The sequence below is a fragment of the Mizuhopecten yessoensis genome, unplaced genomic scaffold (assembly GCF_002113885.1).
Source record: "Mizuhopecten yessoensis strain PY_sf001 unplaced genomic scaffold, ASM211388v2 scaffold11059, whole genome shotgun sequence".
Classification (NCBI taxonomy): Eukaryota; Metazoa; Mollusca; class Bivalvia; order Pectinida; family Pectinidae; genus Mizuhopecten; species Mizuhopecten yessoensis.
In genome coordinates, this window is record NW_018408858.1 from 1,871,112 (window position 1) to 1,894,778 (window position 23,667).

The window sequence follows — 23,667 nt, forward strand, 5'->3', positions numbered from 1 at the left end:
CATTAGGGCGAACAGTTATAATTTTGGATGGTATACATTCTTCTATTTGATTATTAATAGAATCTGTTAAAAATTTATTAAACTCATTCGAGTCAAGAGTATTTATTAGTATTTCCCAATTTATTTCATTTAGAGCTCTATTCATTTCATCAAAATATGCATTGTCATAGTTTAGTATAGTTTTCTGGTAGGACTTTTGCTTAAATACAGAATATGAACAGGTAAAATGAATAACAGAGTGATCACTGCATATTGGTGTATTCACTGTATTATGTTTTATAAGATTAATATTATTAGTGAATAAAATATCAATAGCAGTGGCAGTAGTTTGTGTTATCCTGGTAGGTTTGTTAATTAGATTTGTAAAGTTATATTTTACCATTAGTCTATTTAAATGGTGGTTAGTAGGTATATTCAACATATTTACATTTATATCCCCAGTTATTATGATGTTAAGTGATGTGTTACATGCATTATCTAGAACATGGTCTAATTTATCCCAATATTCAACATTTGATTCAGGTCTATAAATACATCCTAATAATATTTTTTGCTTATTGAGTAATACTTCAATCCATATCATTTCTATATCTTCATGCTCAAGATCAATTCTTCTTTCAGTATGTACTGTGTCTTTGTGATAAATAATTACTCCTCCCCCAGGTCCAGTTTTTCTATCAAGTCTGTGAATGTTATGGGAATGGGAGTTAAGTGTTATTTCAGCATCAGTTATATTTGGAGAAAGGTGTGTTTCAGTAAGACATAATATGTCACTTTCATGTAATTCTGCTTCAATGATATCAAGTTTGGTTCTGAGAGATCTAACATTAAGATGTGAGATTTCTATGTTAAATTGGGGTCCTGGATTTAGTTCAATATCATTGCAAAGAAGTAGTATATTTTTAATGGTACATAAAAGATATTCAATGTTTTTAAGTTTGAAAAAATGTGATTCATCAAAAAGTAAACAATATGTAAAGTAATAGCTAGGGTAATCGTTCGTCAATACAGTTCGTTTAATTCATGTTGTGTGAAATCGATGCTTAACAAAATTTCTATCGACAGCACTCGAGTGTTTACCAACGGCGAATAGACGGTACGAGCTATCGGCCTTGATATTGTATGACACCCGGTGAGGGCACTGCGAAATCTGTAACATATTTTCCCGCCACTGGGAGTCGGCGGTCCCTTTACTTTAGGTCTCTGGTACGAAGCAGGGTCAATGACGAGGTCGCTTGGTTCATTGACGAGGTCAAAGTTCACGGGTCGTCTGCTCCAGTTCCAAGGTAAAACGTAAGGTGTTTCAAAGGGTCAAATTGCGGATTTTTCAGTATCACTACTCTTGTTTTTTCTGCATTTATTGTAGAACGTCAACTTTATATTCAGTTATTCTAAATTCTTCCATTTTAAAAACCTGGTTAGGAATATGATCAAATAATGAATTTCTGAAGACTTTTTTGTCTAAAGAACAAAAATGGAGTTTGTGTTCTCCTGAAGCCTGAATCATTACCGATATGTAAACACAGCCACGGTATGCAATTTTTAGATGTTTGGTGTTTTCTAAACTGAATCATTCAAGATTACATTCAATTGAGCACTCTTAAACCGCATGGAAATCTCAGCTAGCTACAGGTTTAATATTACGTTGATTTTCTATGTTTTCTCATGGCACATGTTTTGAACAGGATAGGATTATTGAATGCAGCGAACCGTATATCCAATATGGCGCAGGTGAAGCGTAACTCGCGATATGACATCCGGTTATCGTGGCCAATGCTAAGGTAAAGAACAAGTTGCCAATCTCTGTAATATATACGCAAACGCAACGGAAACTCGACGCAAACGCAACGGTAACGCAACGGAAACGGAACGCAAACGCAACAGAAACGCAACGCATTTTTGGTAAAGAAAAACGGTCTAGTGTCTGAACTCGCCGTACTGTTAACATGCTAGTTGCCGTACACTTGACAATGTATCAACATCTATTTGCCGTAGACAGACGAAAACACAATTAAGTCAACTACATGGTAATGACTACATTTAGACATATGGCCATAATATGTTTATCCCGGTCTCATCTACATATGCAAGTTACGTCCGTTTCATCATCGTATATGTCATACTTTGATAGTTATCTCTTCTTCTTTCTTTGTAAATTATTTTGTACCGGTACTTTGTAGATTTTTTTTACAAATATCTTAAGATAGCATGAAATAGTTTACAAAGCATCTGCATCACATACATCATTGTTCATTGCTTAAATGTTGTGCTCCTTTATTTGTCTCTACGTTACCAGAAAATACCAGAACTATCGGAAAACATAGTTAGCACTATACAGTAGAGGGTTGTGGCCATGGGTGATATTTTTGTTAAATGGCTAACCGCTGTATAATGATGTAAAAAAATATAAAAATAAAACTGTACTAAAATTGGTATAAGCATGATGAAGTGGGCTATGTGAGCTTCACATTTGTAAAAAAGAAAGAAGATTTTTTTTGGTTCGAGAATAAAATTTTGGCCATAATACGAAAGGGTGCGTACACATGAAAAGCTAGCTTTACAGGAGGTAAAATTTTGACAACAGCACACGACGCAAAATTGCAAAAAATCAAGTTTTACAATTTTACTGGGACCCAGAAAATTCTGCAACCAGGTAGTTAATCTTTAATTTCAGACAGAGCTTAGGAAAAAAAATTCTAGTTGTGGGGGTCAAATTATGGGTTAAAAATAGCAATTTTTGGTAATTTTTGATGTGGTAACCATGGTTTTCACACAAGCGACATACATAGAAAAAAGAGGTTTATTCACTTCTCAGTACTTTATATGTATTGTAAATGTAATGCAGTTTACAAATATATATACATGTATACAGGTGTTGTGTAGGGTAAATCCGCTGTGTTTACATTTCCTCGACATGTGCCTTGTTTATCAGAGTCGGGCCATTTCTACTGTATACTGCTACCATGACTTGACTGCGCCCGGCGTCCATGCCCGCTTCGTTACTAGCTGTATCCGGTGTTAGTCATGCACAGTGGTTATATACTTACGGCCCACTGACATTTTCTTCAGTACACACGGTTTAAACGTGTAGAAAGTTGCCATTGTCGTGACTCGGTGTAGCAGGATACGTTTAATTGTGTTGTGTAAAAAGGTAACTCACTTTTCGAAAGGTTCATTTTTGTAATTGAAGCCTATTAAACGGGTGGATACTGAACAGGCTTCCTGGTGTGGATGTGATATTTTGAGTTGTATAGAGTCGTGTTTTCGGACTATAATATTAGAAGAAACGCTGTTTACGAGGTAAGCAACTCACTTAACATCTTTTTAAATTTATAATCAAAAGAATGTTAATTGTTTCCTCTTTTTTTTTTTTTTTATCTCTTATAGCCCAGAGACTAATAGAGGAAACGAGTATAACATTCGGTCGAGATTTTAGCTTGTAATCAAATTTGTGATTAAATATTGGTGATGATGTAATGTGAAGCATGTGCGTTCGTTCGATACCAATTAATGTTCTTTTAAACAGGTTATCTACGCGCTTCGCCCATCCCTCGTTGATAATGGCAGAACGTGAATCATATTGTGTTGTAAAGGAGAGTGGTATTCATGTTAACACGAAAACCTATCAAAACATATGCTATTCATATACTTCCCGGGAAATGATTGCATTTTTTAATAAACGTACATCTTTTAGAGGTCTTGTTGAAACTCAACTTGCACAAGAAAGCCTATGATAAGTCGTTTCATCTATACCATGATTTCCATTAATCCGTTGAACAAGCTGGTCGACATAACCTGGGTTTCAGATTTGTCAAAAGGTATTTTTGCATTTTTCTAATTCCTTGTTTGAAAACATGACTGTCTTCGCCTGATGTTTGACCTGTTGTATTAATATCGATCGATAAGATCGATATCTTAGCAATATTTAAATGTAGTTTGTAATGATAACGTCAATGTATGAGCAATATGTAAATATAGATATATTCATATCTAAATTAGATCAAAATTTGAATGGTAGGTGTAGTGTGACACTAGTACTGTTAACTCATTTTTGATGCACGCTTTACGACTATAGGGTAGTTTGAGGAAATGTTTAATTATTGAGATTTTATTTTAAACGAGTCTTCGATATACATAACACGCTCTACCTCCTCGGGTTTGGCCTACAGTGAACTTATGTAGCAACTAGCTCAAGTGTAATCGTGTAGAGAACCAAAAATTGTAATAGCATTTGTAACATACCGACCACACTACATTAGTCTATACCGTATAAAAATTCTCGCTTAGGTCCCCCTAAAATGCTAATTTTATGTTTATACATTGATGTGGATTTGATAATTATCAAATCAAAGCTGTCTGGTGTATTCATGTTTTCTTTAGATGCATATACAATATGAGTTACATGTTAAATATAACTCGCTAGTACGTGTTAAATGGTGTAAGTAGGCCAGTGTTGGTGAGAGGTACATGTACCTCACGTTTAAAGCACAGGCTTACCTGGACTGCATTTGTGTAATAACTTTTATGAAGCAGATAACTCGCAAACAGTCTACCGGAACTCCAACTCCCACTTCAGAAAACTGCAATTTCACTTTAATGATTTACGATAGCTCAATGTCCGGGATGTAATCTATAATGATTGGAAAAACCGCAGCAGTCTGTCTCACTATTGATATCATTACTGATATAATCCTCATTGTTGTCTGTCTCACTATTGATATCATTACTGATGTAGTCCTCATTGTTGTCTGTCTCAGTATTGATATCACTACTGATATAGTCCTCATTGTTGTCTGTCTCAATATTGATATCATTACTGATATAGTCCTCATTGCTGTCTGTCTCAGTATTGATATCATTACTGATATGGTCCTCATTGTTGTCTGTCTCAGTATTGATATCATTATTGATATAGTCCTCATTGTTGTCTGTCTCAGTATTGATATCATTATTGATATAGTCCTCATTGTTGTCTGTCTCAGTATTAATATCATTACTGATATAGTCCTCATTGTTGTATGTCTCAGTATTGATATCATTACTGATATAGTCTTCATTGTTGTCTGTCTCACTATTGATATCATTACTTATATGTTCCTCATTGTTGTCTGTCTTACTATTGATATCATTACTGATATAGTCCTCATAGTTGTCTGTCTCACTATTGATATCATTACTGAAATAGTCCTCCTTGTTGTCAGTCTCACTATTGATATCATTACTGATATCGTCCTCATTGTTGTCTGTCTCAGTATTGATATCGTTACTGATATAGTCCTCATTGTTGTCTGTCTTAGTATTGATATCATTACTGATATAGTCCTCATTATTGTCTGTCTCAGTATTGATATCATTACTGATGTAGTCCTCATTGTTGTCCGTCTCACTATTGATATCATTACTGATATAGTCCTCATTGTTGTGTGTCTCAGTATTGATATCATTACTGATATAGTCCTCATTGCTGTCTGTCTCAGTATTGATATCATTACTGATATGGTCCTCATTGTTGTCTGTCTCAGTATTGATATCACTACTGATATAGTCCTCATTGTTGTCTGTCTCAGTATTGATATTATTACTGATATAGTCCTCATTGTTGTCTGTCCCACTATTGATATCATTACTGATATAGTCCTCATAGTTGTCTGTCTCACTATTGATATCATTACTGACATAGTCCTCATTGTTGTCTGTCTCACTATTGATATCATTACTGATATAGTCTTCATTGTTGTCTGTCTCACTATTGATATCATTACTGATATGGTCCTCATTGTTGTCTGTCTCAGTATTGATATCGTTACTGATATAGTCCTCATTGTTGTCTGTCTCAGGATTTATATCATTGCTGATATTGTCCTCATTGTTGTCTGTCTCAGTATTGATATCGTTACTGATATAGTCCTCATTGTTGTCTGTCTCACTATTGATATCATTACTGATATAGTCCTCATTGTTGTCTGTCTCACTATTGATATCATTACTGATATAGTCCTCATTGTTGTCTGTCTCACTATTGATATCATTACTGATATAGTCCTCATTGTTGTCTGTCTCACTATTGATATCATTACTGATATAGTCCTCATTGTTGTCTGTCTCACTATTGATATCATTACTGATATAGTCCTCATTGTTGTCTGTCTCACTATTGATATCATTACTGATATAGTCCTCATTGTTGTCTGTCTCACTATTGATATCATTACTGATATAGTCCTCATTGTTGTCTGTCTCACTATTGATATCATTACTGATATAGTCCTCATTGTTGTCTGTCTCACTATTGATATCATTACTGATATAGTCCTCATTGTTGTCTGTCTCACTATTGATATCATTACTGATATAGTCCTCATTGTTGTCTGTCTCACTATTGATATCATTACTGATATAGTCCTCATTGTTGTCTGTCTCACTATTGATATCATTACTGATATAGTCCTCATTGTTGTCTGTCTCACTATTGATATCATTACTGATATAGTCCTCATTGTTGTCTGTCTCACTATTGATATCATTACTGATATAGTCCTCATTGTTGTCTGTCTCACTATTGATATCATTACTGATATAGTCCTCATTGTTGTCTGTCTCACTATTGATATCATTACTGATATAGTCCTCATTGTTGTCTGTCTCACTATTGATATCATTACTGATATAGTCCTCATTGTTGTCTGTCTCACTATTGATATCATTACTGATATAGTCCTCATTGTTGTCTGTCTCACTATTGATATCATTACTGATATAGTCCTCATTGTTGTCTGTCTCACTATTGATATCATTACTGATATAGTCCTCATTGTTGTCTGTCTCACTATTGATATCATTACTGATATAGTCCTCATTGTTGTCTGTCTCACTATTGATATCATTACTGATATAGTCCTCATTGTTGTCTGTCTCACTATTGATATCATTACTGATATAGTCCTCATTGTTGTCTGTCTCACTATTGATATCATTACTGATATAGTCCTCATTGTTGTCTGTCTCACTATTGATATCATTACTGATATAGTCCTCATTGTTGTCTGTCTCACTATTGATATCATTACTGATATAGTCCTCATTGTTGTCTGTCTCACTATTGATATCATTACTGATATAGTCCTCATTGTTGTCTGTCTCACTATTGATATCATTACTGATATAGTCCTCATTGTTGTCTGTCTCACTATTGATATCATTACTGATATAGTCCTCATTGTTGTCTGTCTCACTATTGATATCATTACTGATATAGTCCTCATTGTTGTCTGTCTCACTATTGATATCATTACTGATATAGTCCTCATTGTTGTCTGTCTCACTATTGATATCATTACTGATATAGTCCTCATTGTTGTCTGTCTCACTATTGATATCATTACTGATATAGTCCTCATTGTTGTCTGTCTCACTATTGATATCATTACTGATATAGTCCTCATTGTTGTCTGTCTCACTATTGATATCATTACTGATATAGTCCTCATTGTTGTCTGTCTCACTATTGATATCATTACTGATATAGTCCTCATTGTTGTCTGTCTCACTATTGATATCATTACTGATATAGTCCTCATTGTTGTCTGTCTCACTATTGATATCATTACTGATATAGTCCTCATTGTTGTCTGTCTCACTATTGATATCATTACTGATATAGTCCTCATTGTTGTCTGTCTCACTATTGATATCATTACTGATATAGTCCTCATTGTTGTCTGTCTCACTATTGATATCATTACTGATATAGTCCTCATTGTTGTCTGTCTCACTATTGATATCATTACTGATATAGTCCTCATTGTTGTCTGTCTCACTATTGATATCATTACTGATATAGTCCTCATTGTTGTCTGTCTCACTATTGATATCATTACTGATATAGTCCTCATTGTTGTCTGTCTCACTATTGATATCATTACTGATATAGTCCTCATTGTTGTCTGTCTCACTATTGATATCATTACTGATATAGTCCTCATTGTTGTCTGTCTCACTATTGATATCATTACTGATATAGTCCTCATTGTTGTCTGTCTCACTATTGATATCATTACTGATATAGTCCTCATTGTTGTCTGTCTCACTATTGATATCATTACTGATATAGTCCTCATTGTTGTCTGTCTCACTATTGATATCATTACTGATATAGTCCTCATTGTTGTCTGTCTCACTATTGATATCATTACTGATATAGTCCTCATTGTTGTCTGTCTCACTATTGATATCATTACTGATATAGTCCTCATTGTTGTCTGTCTCACTATTGATATCATTACTGATATAGTCCTCATTGTTGTCTGTCTCACTATTGATATCATTACTGATATAGTCCTCATTGTTGTCTGTCTCACTATTGATATCATTACTGATATAGTCCTCATTGTTGTCTGTCTCACTATTGATATCATTACTGATATAGTCCTCATTGTTGTCTGTCTCACTATTGATATCATTACTGATATAGTCCTCATTGTTGTCTGTCTCACTATTGATATCATTACTGATATAGTCCTCATTGTTGTCTGTCTCACTATTGATATCATTACTGATATAGTCCTCATTGTTGTCTGTCTCACTATTGATATCATTACTGATATAGTCCTCATTGTTGTCTGTCTCACTATTGATATCATTACTGATATAGTCCTCATTGTTGTCTGTCTCACTATTGATATCATTACTGATATAGTCCTCATTGTTGTCTGTCTCACTATTGATATCATTACTGATATAGTCCTCATTGTTGTCTGTCTCACTATTGATATCATTACTGATATAGTCCTCATTGTTGTCTGTCTCACTATTGATATCATTACTGATATAGTCCTCATTGTTGTCTGTCTCACTATTGATATCATTACTGATATAGTCCTCATTGTTGTCTGTCTCACTATTGATATCATTACTGATATAGTCCTCATTGTTGTCTGTCTCACTATTGATATCATTACTGATATAGTCCTCATTGTTGTCTGTCTCACTATTGATATCATTACTGATATAGTCCTCATTGTTGTCTGTCTCACTATTGATATCATTACTGATATAGTCCTCATTGTTGTCTGTCTCACTATTGATATCATTACTGATGTAGTCCTCATTGTTGTCTGTCTCACTATTGATATCATTACTGATGTAGTCCTCATTGTTGTCTGTCTCACTATTGATATCATTACTGATGTAGTCCTCATTGTTGTCTGTCTCACTATTGATATCATTACTGATATGGTCCTCATTGTTGTCTGTCTCACTATTGATATCATTACTGATATAGTCCTCACTGTGGCAAAACTGTGGGAGTTAAATGAACAGATAAATTCGGATCGTGCGAACCAAACGCTGATGTTTATAGGTTTACCCAGGTTTGTTTTACTAATCAAACAATCATGTTGTCCAAACACAAGCCTACCCATGTAAGGAAGGAACAGTGACAGAAATACGACAGGTTTTATATGTGTACTGGTGTAGCCAGATTTAATAACATAGGGCTCCGCCTTTTTTATGTTACAGATACCGAATCCTTGCACCAAACACTAACATGCGAACAAAAACTCGATATGTATTCCTGATAACAATAGCGATTCTGCTATTTCTAATCACATGTTCGGGTAAGTATGCTGCTATTTAAATGAATGTAAATAGAGAACTCATCGTCGCGTGTTGTTTAAATTAAAAAAAAAAGGTAAATAAATAGGTAAATTGTATAGGATACTGTGAAAATGGAAAATTTCGCGATGCAGATATGCTCGCGATATTTTGTGTAAAGTAAATTATCGCGAAAATATCCACACGCGAATATTTGTTTATAGATTACAATAGTGATGGCATATCGGATGTGTAGATTTCAGAACTTGTGTCACTGCGAATTTTTTTAAAGAGTCATTTTGAGAACGTGTCCACACGCTAATGTTTCTAATTTTACAGTATTTATTAACGTGATAATTTGATAAATGATCTTAGTAATGTTGCTTGCTTGAAAACATTTTGAACTGAATAAACACGGCAGCATTAACCTTCTACAACTAAATATGAAAATAATTACATATTCACTTAAATAATTGTATAACATAATTACAATCACTAGAGCTGAATTAAAGGTTCATTTTTGTTTTTTTTTGTGTTTTTGTTTTTAGAAGTTTGGAACAACAGTATAGACGATGAAGTATCAGAGCGTACCGCATTAAATACAAGACAAGAAACTAGTTCAGAGGAAGAAAACAAACCAGCAGCTGCTTCAAGTAATATTTATTACCACTTTATGTTCTTAACTTGCCAGAATACTGTATTAGATGTCAACATCTAGACACTCCTCAGATGGAGAAAAAGTGCGTTTTTGCTATCTTTTCCCCCCATTTCCATGGAAACAGTATTTTATCAATTAAAATATCGTTCTATAATACTTTGAACACTTCAGTCAACATCATGAGATGTATTGTCAAAATAGAATCACTAACGTACTCTGATCAGTGACACTTATTACCGTAATTATCCTCTTCACTGAACTAATGGCCAATGGTCAGGGGTAATAGGCAATAAGTAAAGGTTTGACTAATTATCTCCTCATTGTGAATTATATATAAATTGTTATTTGTAGTATTATTGACATTAAATGCCAGAACAAACCTTGCATTGTCTTATAAAACGGGTCGATTGCTTCCAATTAAGGAGAACTCTGGTCAGAATGATCAGATAGGGGGTCAGACTGGGTCCTATACTGTGCCTTCAGAGAGAGTAAATGGTAAAAGTTGAAGTTAAGAAGGAACCCCCTCTAAAGAGGGAGACTTGACATATATAGCTCTTACTTATCAACCAATGTTGGTGTCCACATACAGGCATATTCACAGATATTTAACATTACAAATTGATCCTCTTTATTTTTATACCTATTGATTACTGATTTGTATATGATAGTGTGACAGTGCCTGGGGTCACCCATAGGATATCGAGCTCGCCTTGGGTGACAGTGGTTCCCAAGAAGCCGAGGGGCAGCGATATCCGAGGGGTGACCATAGGCACTGTAGTATTTATTTTATCATACCGAAAGTGATCATGGCGGTTGAAACCGTACGCGCATCTTCTTTCCGCAGTCACTATCACACACTGTCACATACTGTCACACACTGTCACACACTGTCACACACTGTCACATACTATCACACACCGTCACATACTGTCACACACTGTCACACACTGTCACAAACTATCACATGTCTAGCTTACGTATAACACCACAGAATGTTATGACGTGTCGCATCATCTATACTGCATATCACATGTCTAGCTCACATATAACGCCACAGAGTGTCATGACGTGTCGCATCATGTTCAATGCATATCACATGTCTAGCTCACATATAACACCACAGAGTGTCATGACGTGTCGCATCATGTTTAACGCATATCACATGTCTAGCTCACATATAACACCACAGAATGTTATGACGTGTCGCATCATCTATAATGTATCACACACCGTCACATACTGTCACACACTGTCACACACTGTCACATACTGTCACACATTGTCACACACTGTCACACACTGTCACATACTGTCACACATTGTCACACACTGTCACACACTGTCACATACTATCACACACCGTCACATACTGTCACACACTGTCACACACTGTCACACACTGTCACACACTGTCACATACTGTCACACATTGTCACACACTGTCACACACTGTCACATACTGTCACACACTGTCACACACTGTCACACACTGTCACACACTGTCACAAACTATCACACGTCTAGCTTACGTATAACGCCACAGAATGTTATGACGTGTCCCATCATCTATAATGTATATTACATGTCTAGCTCACATATAACGCCACAGAGTGTCATGACGTGTCGCATCATGTTTAATGCATATCACATGTCTAGCTCACATATAACGCCACAGAATGTTATGACGTGTCGCATCATGTTTAATGTATATCACATGTCTAGCTCACATGTAACGCCACAGAGTGTCATGACGTGTCGCCTCATGTTTAATGCATATCACATGCCTAGCTCACATATAACGCCACAGTGCGACATGACGTGGCGCATCATGTTTAATGCATATCACGTGTCTAGCTCACATATAACGCCACATAGTGTCATTACGTGTCGCATCATGTTTAATGCATATTACATGTCTAGCTCACATATAACGCCGCATAATATCATGACGTGTCGCATCATCTATAATGCATATCACATGTCTAGCTCCCATATAACGCCACAGAATTATGTTATGACGTGTCGCATAATCTATAATGTATATCACATGTCTCGCTCACACATAACGACGCAGAATGTGATTATGTGTCGCATCATTTATGCTGTATATCACATGTCTAGCTCCCATATAACGCCACAGAATTATGTTATGACGTGTCGCATAATCTATAATGTATATCACATGTCTAGCTCACATATAACGCCGCAGAATATCATGACGTGTCGCATCATCTATACTGCATATCACCTATCTAGCTCACATATAACACCACAGAATGTCATGACGTGTCGCATCATCTATAATGTATATCACATGTCTAGCTCACGTATAACGCCACAGAATGTTATGACGTGTCGCATAATCTATAATGTATATCACATGTCTAGCTCACATGTAACGCCACAGAATGTTATGACGTGTCGCATCATCTATAATGTATATTACATGTCTAGCTCACATATAACGCCACAGAATGTTATGACGGGTCGCATCATCTATAATGTATATCACATGTCTAGCTCACATATAACGTCGCAGAATGTTATGACGTGTCGCATCATCTTTAATGTATATTACATGTCTAGCTCACATATAACGCCACAGAATGTTATGATGTGTCGCATCATGTATAATGCATATCACATGTCTATCTCACATATAACGCCACAGAATGTTATGACGTGTCGCATCATCTATAATGTATATCACATGTCTAGCTCTCACATAACGCCGCAGAATGTGATTACGTGTCGCATCATTTGTACTGTATATCACATTTCTAGCTCACATATCACGCCGCAGAATGTCATGACGTGTCGCATCATCTATACTGTATATCACATGTCTAGCTCACATATAACGCCGCAGAATGTGATGAGGTGTCGCATCATCTTTAATGTATATTACACGTCTAGCTCACATATAACGCCACAGAATGTTATGATGTGACGCATCATGTATAATGCATATCACATGTCTATCTCACATATAACGCCTAATGTATATCACATGTCTAGCTCACACATAACGCCGCAGAATGTGATTACGTGTCGCATCATTTATACTGTATATCACATTTCTAGCTCACATATAACGCCGCAGAATGTCATGACGTGTCGCATCATCTATACTGCATATCACCTATCTAGCTCACATATAACACCACAGAATGTCATGACGTGTCGCATCATCTATAATGTATATTACATGTCTAGCTCACATATAACGCCACAGAATGTTATGACGTGTCGCATCATGTATAATGTATATCACATGTCTAGCTCACATATAACGCCATAGAATGTTATGTGTCGCATCATCTATACTGCATATCACATGTCTAGCTCACATATAACACCACATAATGTCATGACGTGTCGCATCATCGAAAGTTTCTTTATCTTTTATAGGTAACTTAGCCTGTTCTTATTCACAATTTGCTAAAATATATCACAGGGTAAGATTTGCTATGGTGGTATCGAATGTTGTTCATCCATTTTGATATGATATCTTTCCCTAAAGCTAGTAGGGGAGAAAGTAGGTTCCGGGTGCCATAGCTATATAACATATGGCGTTTCGTAGTATGATACACTTTATATGTGATTTTTTTTTGCGAACACCAGTTTAAGTGTTTTATTATCAACTACGTTGTACCATTTTAACAACTAAAGTACAAGTTCAATATATCCAAATTTCATACATTAATTACGATATTTAATAGGGATTTTCAAATATGACTAAAGGGTTGAAATTTTGAGTAGCCATGCCATCTTGTAGAGGGTATGTTAAACACTATGACCACGTTCCCGTTTGCTATTTTCGTAAGTATAATCGTGTATAACCCGTTTCTCTCAAAACATCGGGATGTCCTCTTTGCACTTGGCTCAATACCCAACTCCTTTGTAACACTGTGACTTGCTTACCTGATAGAAATCTGAATTTAGACGTTACTATCTCGCTACACCACTCGACAGCTAACCTTTTGTCGCGGAAGGATTTAAGTTACCAACGCAAAATGTGTTTACCTGTACATCATACATGTACCATTACGAAGGTATGCTTTTCTAATGATGAACGCTATCTTTATGTAATTTGAAATGTAAACATATATGTATGTATTGATTGACTTAAATCTCTTGTAAAAGTGGAAATAAAGAATGTCTGTCTGTCTGTCTGTCTGATAGTATCATACTAGTATGAATTAGAAGGTAATTAAGTCGGCGATACATTAATTTTAGTGTACATGTATAAACTATGGCAGACCTGATGGGTACATTGATTTTCCTTTTTTAATAACGAAATAGTTTACTACAGAAAAAGGTGTCAATGTCATTGTTCGAATATGTAGTGTCACGTGACCACTACAACCACAGACAGGGATTGTCTTATATATTTTTACCAAGGCTTAAACCAACTGTGAAGATTGCTTCAGCTACGTTTCAAAATGTATTGTCATTTATATTTTGTGTATTTTCAGTAGGAAATAGTTCAAATTTTATTAGAATTTGTATTGTGAATTTTACAGTTAAAAGGTATAGGAACTAATATCCTGACCCACCCCTGGGGCCTTAAGGCTCTATCAATAGGGAATAAAGTAGTCAAAGTTCTGAAGAAATTGATTTCAGAAAAGCAATTCGTCATGTGCTTGTGAATGCATGAGTGCATCTAAAAAGTGTCATTTCGACCTCCTTTAACGTTGTGATGATCAACGAAGATATATGGTATTCTGAGGCATGGCTCGGTAACTTTTATAACAAGTGGGTGTATGATGTAGGTATATCTTGATAAGTTCCTGTTCTGTATCAAGAGGTGAACAGGGTTATTATTGTACGTATACATGTGTCCTAATGTATCGGGTGTAGGTATCAGGCCTATATCAGGACTAAACAAATAGGGTGCACAAGCATATCTATTTACATTCCTGATGTTTGTTCTGTTCATGAATCTACCAACTGAAAACAACTGCCATTAGATTATGAATACACTATGTATACGAGTCTCGTGTGACCGGTTAGCTGATTTCACACACAATATATATATATATATATATTTTTTTTTTTTTTTTTTTTTTTATAACATTGTCATCAAATACTGACTAACGCGCTCCACAGGATATGTAGATCAGCTACTGCTATTCATTGCCGCAATGTACATGAAACAAATCCATTCAATCCCTATATGAATAAGATAAGAAAACACACCATACAATTTAAATGCAAGTCATGCACAATACCGTATACGAAATACTATAGCATTTAATTACGCGCATCGTCTAGAGATGTAAATAGATATGATAGCAGTCCGTCTCAATACGGAGAGAAAAACTAGGTACTCATCTCAGCTTCGCTGAACCGATTTCTATGAGCTCATACTAAAAATAACATAATCTTCAAATTTAGTGGGTGTTTTTTTTTCAAAGTCAAAACATTCATGATATATACCGGATTGCCTTTCGCTGATTGTTAGGAATAACTCTCTGCAATATGTGCTCTATTGACTCACAATAGAAGACCAATGTGTTTTACAGATGAGTTAAATACTTTCGTGAACACGTTGTAGAATATTCCATCAGCACTTACATATTCATGGGTAATTTCTTAATGACTTTTACAAGTTCACAAATCGACATGATAAAATCCACATGTTAGATAAGCTATACCATCAAAAATTCATACAAGCCATGAATTTCAATTACTCCTTCAAATTAAAAGTCTATAGCTATACATTTTTCAATTAGGACTGAAATGTTCAGCTTGAGTCTTATTGGATTTACCGATGGCACTTGACCGTAACTGTATCTAGAAGTCCTTTGTAGTTTTATGATAAATTCGGAATGACCAGTTGCTCTATATAAAAGTGATATATTTTAGTCATGTTGATGATATATATAGAAGTGAACTATTATAACGATGGTAGGGTAGAAACAGTGATGACGTATTTTACCCATTTACCCTAGGGAGGAAACACTGATGACACGGAGGAACACTGATGGGTAGAGGGTATTCCGGGATGACCTGCAGCAACCGGCTCAAATAGAGAGTTACTGGCATGACCTATCCTAACCCAATTATATAGATGATTATGGAGAGGAGGGGTGGGGCGTCGTGTATTATCTATTTAAAAAAAATTCGGGTCGATTTGAAGTAAATGCATTAGATAGCTATAGGTAGATATCCATTCTGTCTATTGGAGAGCACACTCAAGCTACTGGTTCACCCGTAAGCAACTGCTTTACTGTTTGGGCTCGAATAAGCCCGAATATCTTCCTGGGAACGTTGCCACTAGTTTGGTTACATTTGTTGTGTATATGGCGTTATACCCCGTTTGACCATTGATTCATCAGTCTGACGATAGCTTAAAGTTCTTCTCTTATACCGAAGGAACTGTTTTACAGATTTTCTATGCTCTGACGGGGAACATATCCATCTTTAACATAAAGAATTGAGTTTACATAGCCTAGTGATGCGTCAGACTTGTTTTGGTTCAAATCCCTTAACCTGCACTGTTAGAGGTCTTTTAAAAACCTATCTCTATTTTCTCTACTGAATTTCTCCCCTGTAGCCCAATGGAGGTCACGCCCTTCTTTATTGCAGCAAAATTAGGTCTCATTGACCAGGAGCCAATCTGCTTTATTTAAGAATTATATTAAAGATACATATATGTATATTTATTTCCCCGTATTTTGCCCTGTCCCTCTACCCAGGACAGACCCATTCGTTTCGTTTATACAATTTATACATTACCGAGTCCTGTCGGGCCAGTTATGTGTCAGATAAACTATAGCCAAAAACCAATCACCTGTATTGAATAGGTGCTTTTTTAGATATTCATCTCAATTTCCAGTATTTCGCCCCCAACCTCGTTCCCCAGCTGGAGGGGCGATACAGTAGTTCAGGGTAAATTGGAATTTAGATAACTACAGTGTATAATCAAATGACGGAGGGTAGACCGACGCCGTGCTAGAGTGTAGCTTCCGTAGCCATTTAGGCCAGGTGGGATCGAAATCAAAAGTTAGTAACACAAAAACGAATAAAACACGATACATATCGGAAAATGCTATCTTGTTGTATTTAAAATAAGACGTCACTCTCTTTGTTTGTTTTACATATTAGTGTTTTAAAAACAAACATTCATTGAAATAAAGAGGGAAGACCGTTTTAGCCAGGAACCATAAAGTCAGCTATGTATTATACACTGCTTTACAAAACTACACCAAATACCTGCAACTTACAGTGTATATTTCCTTTGAAATACAAATTACATTAAAAGGTTGATGGGGAAAATCAAAATATATAGGAATCGCGGTGGCCGAGTCGTATTGACGTCTCACCGTCTTCACCAGCCCTGCACCACTTGGTCGCGGGTTCGAAGCTTATCTGCGGCTTTCGCCAGGTACTGGCCGTAGGGTGGTGTTTTTTCTCCAGATTGTCCGGGTTTTATCTACCACAAAAACCTGGCAAATGCTTAATAACTGATCATAGTTGTTAGTAGGACATACAACAATAATATACCAGCCCAAACCAAATAATCAACATGTACACATGATGTCTGCATTCAAAACATGAGCTATGGCATCCTAGGTATACCCGTGTCGATACCCATACACAGAAATGTAAGTGTGCGCTATCTGTCTATGCACGAAGTTCTCTGTAATAGACTTTGACAAGTCGGATATTTAAGGGGCCGCGTTGGCCAAGTTGGTAAGGCGTCTGACATTCTGCGACCACTAGCCCTCCACCACTTGGTCGCTGGCTCGAGATCTACGTAGGGCAGTCGCCAGGTACTGGCCGTAGGTCAGTGTTTTTTCTCCGGGAACCCCGGCTTTCCTCCACCATCAAAACCTGGCACGTCCTTAAATGACCATATTTTTTTTTGTCAAATATGTATATCAGCACTTTTGAAATGTAGATTTTTATATGATTTCAGAGAACTCTGGACCTGTTCCCGTCCTCATAGTAAGCTACATGAGGAGCGGATCTACATTCACGGCGGACGTCATAACGAGTTATCCCTCATCGTACTATTTATTTGAACCAATGAAGGTGACAGTGGAGAAATTGGCGAAAAACTCTACGATCGAATTAATAAATGGCACAAGGATATCAAGGTAAGTAAAACAGCAGACTGAAAGTCCCATCACAGCCGCAATATGGATCTTATCTGTATAACCGAGCAAAGTGCATTATGCATGTATAATTTAATCTTCGGGTCACTGTTTGGTGATATACATTTGTACACGACAGACATCTTTTACACGAAGTTTTGCCGAATTTCGTAATTTTAAAACATCATCTTATTGTGTGTACTTATGAGAAACCTTAGTAAACTTGTCCTTTTCCCGTAAGCACATAAATTTAAAGCATTGTCGCTTGTTTACAATATTTAACAGGAAAGAAATGATGCATGTATATGATAATTTTGTTAACGGCAGTGGCTATGTGCAAAAAAAAATATAAAAAAAAAATAGTATGCACATTTGTCATCATCTGAAAATATCATAGAAACATTCATCCATATCAGAAATCAAAGATGTCAGCAATGAAGTCTAAAATGAATTCTTTGAAGGAACATTTTAAAATAACCAAGCTCAACATTCGCTTTTTTGTGGGCAATATTTCGGAAAAATCAAGGTAAAAACAAACAAAGTTAATGAAACATATTCACACTTACAGTGCATATGCATATCAAATGCATAATCGAGGGTTTGGTGAAGCTTCAAAGTCATGTTCTTTTTAAAGTTCAAGTCATTTTAAAATATTCGTATTTCGCTCCTGGAAGAAATTTAGTATTTAATATTCTATAAGACACGAACACTATTCTTAACTTTTTTTTCCCGCGGTCTAGCATGTCTAACTAGATTTAAGTGAACTTTATACCTCTAAGCCATTGATGGAGCGTTATTGTTTGTATCTATCTATTCAACATCAAACATTGTCAAGATAGCCAAAGATCAATGTTAATAACCATATAACCCTTAGTTTGACTCAGATATTTGTATGTTATGGACACTAGTGAGGCGCAACTACGTATTTATTTACATTGAAAGGTAAAATGTTAAATCAGGGACTACGCCAGGGTCAACGTTTGATCTATAATAGTACAAATATTATACAATATTGATGTCAAGTTCTGATAATTAGATTCCGCGACACTTTCTAAGAACTTTTCGCCTGCAATTTAAATATTTTTTTCCATAATTTTCTTTTTGTTTTAGATACAATGCAAACGCACTAGCTGCCGATTTTTTACAAAGTTGGCTAACCTGTAAGTTTGACGGGCAAGACAAAGAAGCTGTAGTCAAACTGATCGGCACTCGTTCTACAACACCATTCAAGATCTGTTTGAGAAAAGGCAAAAGTAACAAGAACGAAACAGTATTACAGACTTGTCTGAAAATCCTACAGAAACAATGTGAATCGAGTAAAATACGTCTTGTCAAGGAAATCCGTGTAGGAATGAGAACTACTATTGCAATTCTGCTAAAAAAAGTTCCCGGTTTGAAGGTGGTTCACTTGTTACGTGACCAAAGGCCGAGACTTCTTTCAGCGGAAAAGACTCCACTGATGCTCCACCTAACCTTACAAAAAACGGCAAAAATGGAATGTGCTGACGCCTCTGATAACCTTGCTGTGCAGAAAGAGTTGCAGCAACAATATCCCGGCCAGTTAGAAACCCTTTTATATGAAAGATTAGCAGAAAACCCTATTCTGATTTCAAAACGAATATTTGATTTTCTTCATTTGCCATTTACAGCAATGTCTATTGAAAAAATTCAAAGCATGACTTCATCAACGCATGAAGTTCCATGTCCTTTTTGTACCAGTAAAAAAGATTCTGCAAAGACAGCACATGCTTGGAGAACTAGAAAATCCTCAAATTTCGTGAAGATTAAAATGATAGAAGAAGAGTGTGAGGATATTCAAACAAATCTTGGCTATATACCGTTAAAGAATATGGACGAGTTGAGAAACGCTTCATTTAACTTAAGAATTAACATTCCTTTAACTTCTGATGTTTTATAGATGTAAGGCCCTGATATGGTGACACATCAGTTACCAAAACTAAGTCCAAACATTGGAAAAGGTGAAGGGCGAGTGCGCTATCCACTGCGTCATCCGATCACCAATTCACCTGGTTTTGACCGTATTGTGCTACATTTTAGTGCTATTCTGCCACATTATATACAAATGCTTAAAGGAAGTTGAGCGAGTGTACCTGCCGAAGTATTACACCCGCCTGTTAAGGTTCAACAAGCCTCCTTAAAGATGATGTAGTCCCCTAAAATTTCAACATCCAGAAAAGTCATGTTCAAAGACCTCAATTAAAAATCAGAACTTATTTTATGTTATTTGTATATATTGAACTTGTACATTGGTTATACAAAAAATACATAGCCAGGCCAACGTAGTCAAAAATAAGGCAATTAGACTGATGTCTTCATAAAAATAGCTCACCGTACTTATAACATGTAAATCTCTTTTGCAACTAAGGGCCTCATAAATGACCCATAATTTAAAGTTTATTTATATACCTAGGTCATGCAGAGCTTTATTTCTCTTCTACTAGCTGTTGAGAGGAATTCCGACCTCAAATAAAGATAGATATTGCCATGCGAAACTACTAAAATCATAGTAAAATCACCTGGTAATACATTTTAGCAATTTATAAATAAGAAAACAAAGGCTAAGTAACCTTGACCGAAGATGATGTGCCACTTTATAACATTATGTGATTATATGAACGCTAGACATGTTATAAACATTGCAGCTGAAAAGTACAATAATGTTTATAACAAGTCTAACTCTTTTATAAACACATTGAATGTTAGGAAAGGACATTTTATATGAAGTTTAAGTAGTGTTGATGGTCAAAGGTCTGTGGTTTTACACATATATACCGGTAAAATATGTTACGCGGACGTTTTACTATGATTTTGGTATTTTCCCATAGCAACAATAATCTTCTTATGAGGGCGGTATACCTCTCCACACATAGTTAAAGAGAAATAAAGCCCCTCATGACCTAGGTATATAAATGATCTTCAAATAACATGTCATTTTGTAACATCCAGTTGGGTCGCTTAAGAGATTGACATGTTGTAAATCTGGTGAGCAACCTTTATCCTTACATCAGCCTTAAGGACGTATTTTGACTTCGTTAACCTGGTTATGTACCATTTTAAAAGCTAATGTACAAGTTCAATATATTTAAATTACACACATATATATATTCCGATGTTTGATAAGGGTATTTCAATATGACTTGCCAGGCGGTTGAATCTTTGGGTGACTATTACATCTTTTAAGGGGCTTGTTGAACCTTAACGAAAAATGGTGATCGGACAATCCAGGAAAAGCCATGAGAAATACTGTGGAATTGGTTTCATCTCTTATGGTTTTAAAAGGTTCCATAACAACGGAAATTACAGATAGTATATGTGCAAACCTGAATACTCAAAACAGCAAAAGGCATATATGCTTTATATGTGCATAAGCCTAAAGTGCTCCGACAAAGCACGCATGCACTAAGACAATTCGGTTCTGGCGGAATGTCAATGTAAAAACGCAACGTAATACACATTACACGTTCATTTAAGACATACAATCCCATTAACCTAGTAAAACAAAAAACCGGAATAAAACAATTAAAGCGATTGGGCAGTTATTCTGAATACTCGGCCAAGTTCCGTAATAAGACACGTGTAGACTGAAAAAACCCCACCTTGTTTTCACGAATGAGCAGGTTTTGTACAAGAAACATGAGTAATCATAAATTTGTCAAATAATAGCGTCGACGGTGTAAAGTTTTCTGAATATCAAATAATTATTCACTCTATTGTTATTAAAGACAACATTAAATGACGATGGTGTCCACAGCTAATGAACTTTTTGGAAATACTAAGTGTGGCATATCTCCTAGTAACATTGTTTTAACGAAAGGCTGACTTTAGGAGACCTGGATGGAAGAAAATGCAGGTCTGCTGTATCGCAATGCACTTAAAACAATAACTAATAATGGACTTCTTTCATGACTGATCATGACTCAAATGTATAAATCGTGTATAAGCATTTAATTTTACAGTTCAACCCTCTTAAGTAAGACGCACTCTGCTAAGACGAAATTACATAAAATTCATGGATGAATTCGTATATTATAATATCTCATTGACGGCTACGACATAGGTACTGGCTGCATCTGTCTGAACATATATAATGTAAACAGTTTATATTATAGATGTATTGTCAGACAAGGCTAGTACCCGTGGCTATTCAAATACAGGGCTGTAACCATGACAGACACTTATTTTGCCCTATACACTGTAATGATATTGTTTGTGTAACAGATTTTCTAAAAATGTTTGTCTCATGACATGGTAAGTAAAACACATTGATAGATGATGATCTTGTAGTTCTACACTGAACATCAGACATATACGTAAAATCATGCAAATTTTGTTGGAAGGTGTTATATTATATTAGATTATATTTTGAACTGTTACCCCAAATAGTTAAGCAATAATCCAGATATGGGTTAACAAAGCAGTTGCAAAAAGTCTTACAAGATGACTGGCTCAAGATGGGTCTCACTTTTTTCATCTAAAAAATTTGACATGATATCTTTTTACAGACATTTGTAAATTGAATGTTCCAAGAGAGACAGTCATCTATGGACACTCCCAAAAGTTTTTCACATTTTAAATTTTCAATGTTTTCATTGTTGATAACAACAGACACGTATACTATACAAAATAATCAATATTACTCTTTGATCGCACTGACCATAACGCGCCAAAAATAAAATTTAAGCAATGACCACAGTAAAAATAGAACAGAAACATGGCCCAAACAGCAGGTTTGCTACACATCACGCAACTCTAACACGACACTCACTTACATTCACACTTACGACGCGCGGCTAAAATATCACGATACGGATGGCTGATTTCCGTCACATACGGACACGCATGATATACAAAATAGTCAATATTACTTATTAACACACATAATACATAAAATTATGTCCCTTTCACATTTGCACCGTTTTCTTCGACGCCACTCCTCATAGGTAAATTTAACTGTTGCCTGAAATATAAAATCCCCCACTATACAACGATTAACTTACAGTTAAAGTTTGTGTCTTTGTGTTGTGTTCCCGACTAAAATCCTGAACAGTCCTTACACGGGGATAGCATAACACAGGTGACCTCATCACTGCACGTAATGATACAGACCAACCGCATTACTCGTTCTCATTTTGGGGTAGACCTAGCACGGAGCGTTGGGACAGAGCCCTAACAGACAAGCAAATACAGGGGTCATTTCAAAAATAATTGTATATGGAACGTAGCGTATAGGGTATGTCAGAGTGTGTAGACGCACATGTACGTTACTACAGGTAAGCGAACAGGTAACATCAT

At 35.8% G+C, this 23,667-nt stretch overlaps 1 protein-coding gene across 1 annotated transcript; it reads left to right on the forward strand.

Moving 5' to 3' along the window:
• Positions 1 to 3,000: 3,000 nt before the first annotated feature.
• On the forward strand, positions 3,001 to 22,702 carry LOC110465189 (carbohydrate sulfotransferase 6-like). Its single transcript, XM_021520848.1, has 5 exons — positions 3,001 to 3,300; positions 9,517 to 9,614; positions 10,140 to 10,244; positions 18,177 to 18,357; positions 19,465 to 22,702. Exons 2-5 carry the CDS (start codon positions 9,545 to 9,547, stop codon positions 20,270 to 20,272), a joined length of 1,164 nt encoding a protein of 387 aa, XP_021376523.1. The 5' UTR covers positions 3,001 to 3,300; positions 9,517 to 9,544; the 3' UTR covers positions 20,273 to 22,702.
• The last annotated feature ends 965 nt before the right edge of the window (positions 22,703 to 23,667 follow it).